The sequence below is a fragment of the Caretta caretta genome, chromosome 6 (assembly GCF_965140235.1).
Source record: "Caretta caretta isolate rCarCar2 chromosome 6, rCarCar1.hap1, whole genome shotgun sequence".
In the NCBI taxonomy this organism is placed as follows: domain Eukaryota; kingdom Metazoa; phylum Chordata; order Testudines; family Cheloniidae; genus Caretta; species Caretta caretta.
The window spans coordinates 9,365,754-9,375,840 of record NC_134211.1 but is presented as its reverse complement, the minus strand read 5'-3'; the positions used below and the strand labels follow the sequence as shown (position 1 = coordinate 9,375,840).

Below are 10,087 nucleotides of genomic sequence, written 5' to 3'. Positions count from 1 at the left end.
CACCGTGGCCGCCAATAGTTGGACACACTTCAGGATGGCACTGACAGAATTTTAACCCTATCGAAGGAGGAGAAGCAGTGTTTTTGGTGGTGGCCAGGATCTTGGACTATACTACAGTGGTCAGAAGTCTCAGTGTTGCTGTGGATTGTCATGGAGGCTGGTGTATTGTTAAGTATACTTGTGTTACATTGCATATGGAAGCCGTCAAGAGAGGCACAACTCTCTAAAGAACAGCCAATAATTATAATCCATACGTAATACAGTAAGCCCCCCGCCCCACGTACTAGACAACCCGGACTCAAACTTCTTGGGCCCACTATAATGGGAAGTCTGGAACACTAATTGGAATAGGTGTGGTATGCCCAGATGAGCGAAGGTGCAGGGCACGGTACTATACAAGGAGCAGTGGGACAGATGGAGCATCGACACATTCCACCTTGATGCCTGGCCCTATCAGGAAATGTGTCACCATATGTCCTATGTCTTTCCAGGGATACCTGGGCAGGAGGATCCCAAAAGAAAAGAAAGGGGTGGACTGTTAGAATATAGATATGCAGGCCTTCTTGTAAAGGCCTATACTTTAAGAACTTAAGTGTATTTTTATCACTTAGCTAGTTATAGAGGTATAAAACAAAGAAGCAAAATCACAGTCCACCTGTGTATGGGTCTTCTCGCACTAGGATAATCTGAGGCCTGGTTCTTAGGCTAAGGGCTTTGGCTAAGCAGCAGGGGCAGCCATAAGCTGGGAAGCGAACGGTCACATCCTCACATTCCAAACTAGTTACATTGAAATAAGGTGGTATTGGGCTGTTAGGAATACAATCTTGTTCTGGTAGTGCCTATCGCCTCCAGAGAAAGAGGGTTAAAGAAAACTTAGTTTGATAGCATTCTGTCTGGCAAGAAATCACTAATCAATGGTTGTGGTTGTGAAACCCTCATTTCTGTATGTTTTATCTTTATGGCCCACACTTTTCTATTGTTAATCTGTCTGGTTCTCTAATTGTTTCTGTCTGCTGTATAATTAATTTTGCTAGGTATAAGTTAATTAGGGTAGTGGGATATAATTGTTAGAGAATTATGTTACAATAGTTTAGGATTGGTTAGACAGATTTCAGTAAAATGATTGGTTAAGGAGTAGCTGAGACTGTTACTATATAAACTGAGGTCAAACAGGAAATAGGTGGTGAAATTAGAATCATGCTTGGTGGAAATTAACCCCAATAAACATCACATTGTCTTCACTTTGGACTTCTGGTCTTTTGCTGCTTGCTGTCTGCGTGACAAGAACCAGGGAAGTGGGAGAGTTGAGAGAAAGCCCTTTAACAGTCTGCAATTTCCTGTCAAGTTATTGCTAGTGACTCCCGTGGAAACCACCTTCTATAAAAAAACCGGTGAGCTCTTATCAAACACATACAGAAAAAAAAAACAGCTAAAGAGTTTGAAATATAAAGCTTTCGTTGTAACAATATCACTTACTCCCTTTCTCTTAGAGAAGAGTTTGATGGTATTAACTGTCCTTTTAGGCAGAAAAACGTCCGTTTCAATGATCTGGAGTGATGGTTGGTGTTGCTGATGGAGTCTGATCCTGTTCCCTTGTACTGAGAGAAAGGTCAAAAGGTAGAAAATACAGTTTCTGCCTCTGGTGCTGACTCTCACTTTAGCCTCGCTGCCCAGCAAGCTAAAACAAGCCCAGCACTGTGCTCTGATCAACCACACTGAGACCTGACAAACTGTTACCAGACTCAGGCGATTTTAGGCATTGCTTTTAGCTTCTTCTCTGGTCACAGTCAACATGGATTCACCAAGGGCAAGTCATGCCTGACCAACCTGATTGCCTTCTATGATGAGATAACTGGCTCTGTGGATATGGGGAAAGCTGTGGACGTGATATATCTTGACTTTAGCCAAGCTTTTGATACCATCTCCCACAGTATTCTTGCCAGCAAGTTAAAAAAGTATGGATTGGATGAATGGACTATAAGGTGGATAGAAAGCTGGGTAGATTGTCGGGCTCAATGAGTAGTAATCAACGGCTTGATGTCTAGTTGGCACCCGGTATCAAGCGGAGTGTCCCAGGGGTTGGTCCTTGGGCTGGTTTTGTTCAACATCTTTATTAATGATCTGGATGATGGGATGGATTGCACCCTCAGCAATTTTGCAGATGACACTAAGCTGTGGGGAGAGGTAGATACGCTGGAGGGAAGGTATAGGGTCCAGAGTGACCTAGACAAATTGGAGGATTGTTCCAAAAGAAATCTGTTGAGGTTCAACAAAGACAAGTGCAGAGTCCTGCACTTAGGACAGAAGAATCCCATGCACCGCTACAAGCTGGGGACCGACTGGCTCAGCAGCAGTTCTTCAGAAAAGGACCTGGGGATTACAGTGGACAGGAAGCTGGATATGAGTCAGTAGTGTGCCCTTGTTGCCAAGAAGACTAATGGCATATTGGGCTGCATTAGTAGGAGCATTGCTAGCAGATCGAGGGACGTGATTATTCCCCTCTGTTCGGCACTGGTGAGGCTACATCTGGAGAATTGCATCCAGTTTTGGGCCCCCCCACTACAGAAAGGATGTGGACAAATTGGAGAGAGTCCAGAGGAGGGCAATGAAAATGATTAGGGGGCTGGGGCACATGACTTACAAGGAGAGGCTGAGGGAACTGGGCTTGTTTATTCTGCAGAAGAGAAGAGTGAGGGGGGCTTTGATAGCAGCCTTCAACTACCTGAAGGGGGGTTCCAAAGAGGATGGAGCTCGGCTGTTCTCAGTGGTGACAGATGACAGAACAAGGAGTAATGGTCCCAAGTTGCAGTGGGGGAGGTCTAGGTTGAATATTAGGAAACACTGTTTCACTAGGAAGGCGGTGAAGCACTGGAAGGGGTTACCTAGGGAGGTGGTGGAATCTCCGTCCTTAGAGGTTTTTAAGGCCCAGCTTGACAAAGCCCTGGTTGGGATTATTTAGTTGGGGATTGGTCCTGCTTTGAGCAGGGGGTTGGACTAGATGACCTCCTGAGGTCTCTTCCAACCCGAATCTTCTATGATCCTATGACATTTTGTGTTCCTCATGGTGGCATGGGGTTTGGTTAGTGACCCAAATTTAGGGCCTTTTGAACAAGCGGCTCACAAGATACTGGCCCTCCACACACACACGTGCGCGCGCGCGCCAGACTAAAGTTGACATGTTTTGGCAATGATGTTTTGCATAGGGATAGAGATCAAAACAGGGCTGAGGTCATCGCACCAGGCTCTCAGTCACTTGAAAGTTCCCCCAATGCATGTTATACACCAGCCCTTTGGGAGAAATCAAATTACAGTGTTATCCGCCAAAGAGTTTGGTTCTTCTGTTAGGTGTGTCACCATGCCTTGGGTCACATGCCAAATAGAGTACACTGAGCATGCACAGACAGTGATTATAGACTACACGTTTAATTGCAGCAGGATAGCCCAAGGCTACATGTAGGTAAGCCTTTAAACAAGACCCACCTCTCCCTGTCCATTTAAGTCCCGCGCTTGGCAGAAATCTTGAAAAAGTTGGAGGAAAAAATCTGTTGCTGTCCAGGATTTTTATTATTTTATTTGGAGGCAAAGTAATCAAAGTATTTTTGTAAAAAACTTGTCGTGAATTGGGTGGAGGAGTGGAGGGAATGGGGGGGAGAGAGTTTGGGGGCTGCACTGAGGGGACTGGGTATTGTGGGAAGGGGGATAAATGGGGATGGGGTGGTGAGAAGGGTTGGGGGACTCAGGTGAGGGGGAAGGACACAGGGAAGAAGGAATATGGGGTGAGTGGCAGGAAAGCTGGAGGAGAATAGTGGCAGGAGTGCCTGTCAAGTCAGCCTCATATTTCCCCCTTCTGTGTGTGTGCTAAGACCTGGGGGGCCTAGCCCCTCTTCCTACCTTTGCGTGTGTGCCAGGATCTGTCCCAGCAATGGCATCTGAGCCCCTTTCCTGCCCCCACTTGTGAGCTGGGATATAAGGGGCCTGGCCTCTCTGGGGGTAGCTGAGTCCTGCTCCCTGCTCCTGTCTATGTGTGCCAGCGTCTGGGGCCCCTCACCCACTTGTGAGAGCCTGACCACCACCACCCCCAACCGTGCATTCCCCCACGTAGCTGGTTCTGGAAGGGCCTGAGCCCCTCTCCCTAACCCTTTATGTGAGTTGGAATCAGGAGGTCCCTGCTGACCCCTAATGCACCCCTCAACTCTCCGACACCTGCTCCCAAAACATCAAAGCATTGACAGGCCAGAAAGCACATCTAGGGGTGAGGAGACAGCTAACCCCGGTGGGATCACACACAGGACCCCAGGACTGTAGCCACTGGACTGTGTGTGCTTCTAACCACCCTGTGTGACAGGGGACATTGCTAGAGGAACCGAGAGTGGCAAGGATGACAAAGGACAATCCCTTCCTGTTCCCATTTATCTCCTTGCCCAGACCCCAGTCACTCCTTCCGCAGTTAATAATAACCCCCACAATCTCCTGATGCAATTAACCCATGCCATGCTGAGAGGCTGTAGAGCTGGGATCCCTCACCCACCGCTGAGACAGAGCTGCTTCTCTAGTGGGTGGTGGGGGCTGTTTATACTGGGATCACCATCTGCCATTAACACAGATTTGATGTGTGGAATGAGGGCTATTTTATAAGGGAATCTGTCCCCCACCACTGAGATGCAGCTGCCTCTGGTGTGGGTGGCTGGGGCTATTTACATAGGGATCTCTCACCTCACACCAAGAGACAAACAAAGAGACGGTTAAAGGATGACTTGGTTACCTCTATAAGTACCTGTATGGGCAACAAATCTTTGATCATGTGTTGTTCAATCCAGCAGAGAAAGGTAGAACAGGATCCAATGGCTAGAAGTGGAAGCTAGACAAATTCAGACTGGAAATAAGGCCTCAATTTTGCATGGTGAGAGTAATTAACCACTGGAACCATTTACCAAGGGTCGTGGTGGATTGTCCATCACTGACAATTTATAAATCAAGATTGGATGTTTTTCTAAAAGCTCTTCTCTAGGAATTACTTTGGGGCAGTTCTCTGGCCTGTGCTTTACAGGAAGTCAGACTAATGGTCCCTTCTGGCCTTAGAATTTATGAATCTAGATGCAACCACCTCTGGGGAAGGGCACAAAGGCAGTTTATAAAAGGAACTCTTGCCCAGTGCTGTAATGCAGATGCCTCTGGGGTGGGACAGCTGGTTGTATAACCATCATTTGCCGGGCAAGATGCATCCCCTGCCAGAGTATACCTGCTATCTGTATGGGGATCCCTTGCCCGGTTCTGAGATGCAGTTTCTGGAGTGGAGCAAGAGTTTATGGAGTGGATCAGAAAGCAGTGTGCAATCTGGCTGGACTCTGATGTGACCTCTAATAGAGGCTTTTAATGCCTTGAAGATAGGAATGCGGGAAGGAGGGTCAGTGTCTCTGTTTGATGTCACAGGAAACCACATACCCAACCCCCAGCAGCTGCCGAGGCTGATATGAGGGGTTGGACTCAGGATCCCTGATGCAGTCAGTCAGACCAGTGGGAAAAGCTGCCCCCAGAGCAACCTCTCAATCCACAGCTGGGAGTGTGGGAGACACAGGTAGGAGAGCAACCCCAGCAGAGACCCCCGGTGAGTCCATAGGGACGGGTAATCATCAGTGAGATGCAGTCACCTCTGGCGTGGAGCAGCTGTTTGTACAGGGAACTCTGGGTGGGGGGAAGCTGTTTAATCCGGGGATGTACCACTGATGGCATGGGGAGCAAGGGCTGTTTATACAGTGATCCCTCACCCGGTGCTGAAGGCACTAAATGCCAGATGTTTTAATCATGCTCCCCTCAAGCAGATGGCACTGGGGGACCTAGTTGAAGCAAGAGCAGGGGATACAGGCAGGCGGGGACTGGACGTGGTAATTACCTGGGGTGGGGGGAGGCGGCATCTCCTCCTGACTGGACCAGCTGCTGTGGGTGTAAGGGGAGCAGAAGATACAGGGTTGGGTGGAAGGAAAACTACAGGGATTGATTCAAACCTTTTGAGTTTAGTCCAGTCTGGGGTATGGGGAGCAGGTGTGAGGGCGTCAACTCCTTGTAAGTGGTGTCAGCTCCCTGACACTGTTACAGCACCAGAAGGGTTAGTGTAAATGGTCCCCAGCGTGGTCAGGATGCAGGTGCAATGATCTCCTGCCTGATGGGACAGAGAGCACTGGGCAGCAAGGGAGCCCTTGTTCTTAGAGCTAGTATCTGCTCAGGGGAACCAACGCTGTTGCAGCACCAGCCGCCTTAGTGTAGATGGGACCATTGTGGGATATCCCCCCTAGAGTTGTCCCCCAGCACTCCAGACTGGGGAGTCACACGTCTCAGTTAGTGTTCACAGGGTTGCTGTATTGTTGCAGTCTGAGCTGGCTAGTGTAGACATGCCCTGTGATGTCGGTGCCCTGAGCATGCTCTTGACCTCCCCTGCAGACCATGCTGTGCCCCACCTCACCTCACCTAGCCCTCCTGGCCCTGCTCTCTGTGGCTGGCGCTGTGGGTCCGGGGGAGCCATGCCAGTCCGAGATGAACCTGATCAAGGACCAACTGCAGGTCAACTGCTCCGGGCAGGGGCTCAGAGTGGTGCCACCTGCCCTGCCCAAGAACACCGGCATCCTGCTGCTCAGCACCAACCGCCTGGCGTCCGTCTCCACTGCCTCCTTCCAGCACCTCCCTGAGCTGGCTGAGCTGGACCTGTCAGGCAACGGCCTGGGTGCGCTGCACACTGGGCCCCCCCTGCCCTCGCTGCAGGAGCTAGTCCTGTCCCACAATGCCCTGGGCGTCCTGCCCACCCTGCAGGGCCTGCCTGCCCTCACCCGCCTGGCCCTGGCTCACAACAACATTTCAGCGCTGCTGCCAGGGGCCTTCCGGGCTGTGGGGCAGCTGAAGGATCTGAATCTACGGGGGAACCAGCTGCGGACGCTGCCAGAAGAGGTCTTTGAGGGCCTGGCCGGGTTGAAGGACCTGGATCTGTCTGATAACGCCCTGGATGAGCTGCCACGGGGGCTGTTGACTGGGCTGGAGCTGGAGACACTGAGGCTGTCAGGGAACCAGCTCCGCACTCTGCCCAGCAGCTTCTTTCCCGAGGAGCACACGTTCGCCTTCGTCTTCCTGGCAGGGAACCCCTGGCGCTGTGACTGTGGCCTGGCCTATCTGCGGGGCTGGATCGCGGACAATGACTTCAGCGTCTACACCCAGGAGCAGAGGTCAGAAGGGCTGCAGATCGAGAATGATCCCCGCAGCCCCGTGTGCGATGCGCCCCTCAGACACCGAGGGAGCCCCGTCCTTGAGTTCAAGCAGGCCTGCGGCAAAGCAGGGGACGCGGACTTGGATATTGATGGGACAATGACAGAGGAGGGAACCCCTGTGCCCTCCGCTACTGCCCCCTCCGCCACCCTGCCCCCAACCACTCCTGTGCCCCCCACTACTGCCCCCTCCACCACCCTGCCCCCAACCACTCCCGTGCCCCCCACTACTGCCCCCTCCACCACCCTGCCCCCAACCACTCCCGTGCCCCCCACTACTGCTCCCTCCACCACCCTACCCCCAACCACACCTGTGCCCCCCACTACTGCCCCAGAACCTGCATCCCCAGCACCCCCATGGCTCCCCAGCACCCCCATGACTCCCACCACCCTTATCCCCTCGCCTCCCTTCCATACCAGCCCTCTCCACATCACCCCCTGCCACCAGCCACCCCCTCCAACGGGGGCTCCCCGCCTCTGCGTGTGCCCCACCCCACCCCTAGCGATGCCCGTGGCTGGACGTCAGCAGGGCAGGGAGGGCCCAGCGTGGGGCCACTGGGTGCTCGCCCACTGCTGCCTGCTGCACCTGATGCTCTACCTGGCCTCCTTGCTGCTGCTGCTACTGCCCATGGTGGCTCTCATGGGCTGGATGAGCTGGGTATATCTGAGCTGGTATCGCCCAGCTCTGAGGGGTCCCCCGGGGGCACGGCTGGTGCGGTACCAGCTGCTGAGAAAGGGGGAGCTGGCAGCGCCCACCATGATGCATCTCAGCAGCTTCAAGAGCCCCACCGAGCCCCCGACCTTCCGCACCACCAGAGAGCTGCAGATTCACCGTGACCCCCCTGTGCCCTCCTTCCGCCGTGTTACCAGGAGGCTGCTGAGTGTGGGGGGGCTGGGCCCCTGGCGGGCTCCCTCTGCCTACAGCCTAGACAGGGGGGAAGCAGCTATTGGGGCTGTCAGGGTGAAATATGCAACCACCACCCTCTAAGGGGGGCAGGACACCTGGGTTCTATTGCTGGGGCTGGGGAGGAGGGTCCTGTGAGCTAGGGCAGGGGGTGCTGGTCGCCAGGACGCCTGGGTTCTAGTTCCGGTTCTGTTGCTGTGACCATACGCACTGTGCACCGGGGACAAGATTCCTCCCACTGCTGCAGTACCTGGGAGGCTCTCTTAATATATGTAGAACCCAGGAGTCCTGACTCCCAGATGCCCCTCCTGTCTCAGACCAATGGGACCTTCTAACCCTGTATCTCCCGCACGCACACACCTGTTGCAGAGGCCAGATCTGGAATAACTGTCCAGAAGGACAGTTTGCCCCTAAAACCAGGCACTTCAGGGCTGGCTTGTGCCCTGGCAGAGCCCTGTAGATATTTCCTCCACTCTGTATCAAGTCTCTGGTTGTTCTTATAATACACATAAATGTTGATCCTACTCTGAATCCTGTGGCAGACCGTTCCATTGGCTAATCACAGAATAAAGACCTTCCCTGGACGCATTTCAACTAGGTCACAGTTCAAAAACACTGGGCCGCTAGTTGTCTTTGCCGGAAGTGAATAATGGTGCTCAGTTTATCAACTGGAGCTGACAACCTCTAGATGGGAAAGGCCCCATATCGTATGCCCTGACCTGTCTGGGCCAGCCAATTCCCTTGCCTTGTGTGTGGTTCAGAGACAGCACCCTCTAGAGCGAAAAAACCCCATATCCCAATCCCCACCACTCTAAGCTAGCTAGATCCCCTACCCTGGGGTCACATCAGCTGGTGCCCCCTAGAGGAGAAATGCCCCATCTGCCACCGCCCTAAGCCAGCCAATCTCCCACCCCGGGGCTGGATTGGAGCTGGCACCCCCTACAAGGGAAAGGCCCCATGTCCTACTCCCCACCCCCATCAGAGGGCCAATCCCCTGCCCTGAGGCTAGATTGAAGGTGGCACCCACTAGAAAAGACAGGCTGCATGTCCCACGCCCCGCTGCCCTGAGCCAGCCAGTCTCCTGCCCTGGGGACTGATGGGAAGCGAGGACAGTGCCCCCTAGAGGGGAAATGCCCCATCTCCCAGTCCCCAGCACTCTGAGCTGGCCAGTTCCCCCACCTTGCAGCTGATTTGCAGCAGCATCTTATAGGAAGGAGAAGAGTGGGTAGTTGTATGATTGTTTGATGGCTTTAAGTTCTGGCTTTATTTCCCATATCATATTTCCCAATCAAGTGTCTGATTTCCCACATCATTCCAATGCACTAAGCTGCGGCTGGAACACTTTCTAATTTCTATTTCCTCTGTAACTAACACACAATATATATATAATCCAAACCCCATTTCATATGGCAATGCTCCTTGAGAGTCTTAAAGAGAAATCACAGATGGTTTTGTGGAGATGTGAGGAGTCTAAAATTTTCCTGTCTTTCAGTTTCAGAGCTTGTCATAAAAATAAAGGGAAAGGTAAACACCTTTAAATCCCTCCTAGCCAGAGGAAAAACCCTTTCACCTGTAAAGGGTTAAGAAGCTAAGACAACCTCACTGACACCTGACCAAAATGACCAATGAGGAGACAAGATACTTTCAAAGCTGGAGGGGGTGAGGGGCAGGAAACAGAAACAACCTGTCTGTGTTGTCTTTTGCCAGGACCAGAGCAGGAATGCAGGTCAGAACTCCTGTAAAGGGTTAATAAGCAATCTAGTTAGATATGCGTTAGATTCTGTTTTGTTTAAATGGCTGATAAAATAAACTGTGCTGAATGGAATGTAGATTCCTGTTTTTGTGTCTTTTAGTAACTTAAGGTTTTGCCTAGAGGGATTCTCTATGTTTTGAATCTGATTACCCTCTAAGGTATTTACCATCCTGATTTTACAGA

At 51.9% G+C, this 10,087-nt stretch overlaps 1 protein-coding gene across 2 annotated transcripts; it reads left to right on the top strand.

Moving 5' to 3' along the window:
- The first annotated feature begins 5,511 nt into the window (after positions 1-5,511).
- Positions 5,512-9,821, top strand: LOC125637916 (platelet glycoprotein Ib alpha chain-like). Of its 2 annotated transcripts, none has more exons than XM_075130104.1 (2): positions 5,512-5,575; positions 6,436-9,821. In XM_075130104.1, the coding sequence occupies exon 2, from the start codon at positions 6,439-6,441 to the stop codon at positions 8,233-8,235; it is 1,797 nt and encodes a 598-aa protein (XP_074986205.1). In that variant the 5' UTR covers positions 5,512-5,575; positions 6,436-6,438; the 3' UTR covers positions 8,236-9,821. The 2 variants fall into 2 exon arrangements, with proteins under 2 accessions (XP_074986205.1, XP_048708957.2); XM_048853000.2 differs by having other exon boundaries at positions 5,518-5,605.
- Positions 9,822-10,087: the final 266 nt, after the last annotated feature.

Excerpts from the sequence above, each read along its gene's own strand:
- LOC125637916 (XM_075130104.1), top strand. The coding sequence starts at position 6,439 with ATGCTGTGCCCCACCTCACCTCACCTAGCCCTCCTGGCCCTGCTCTCT.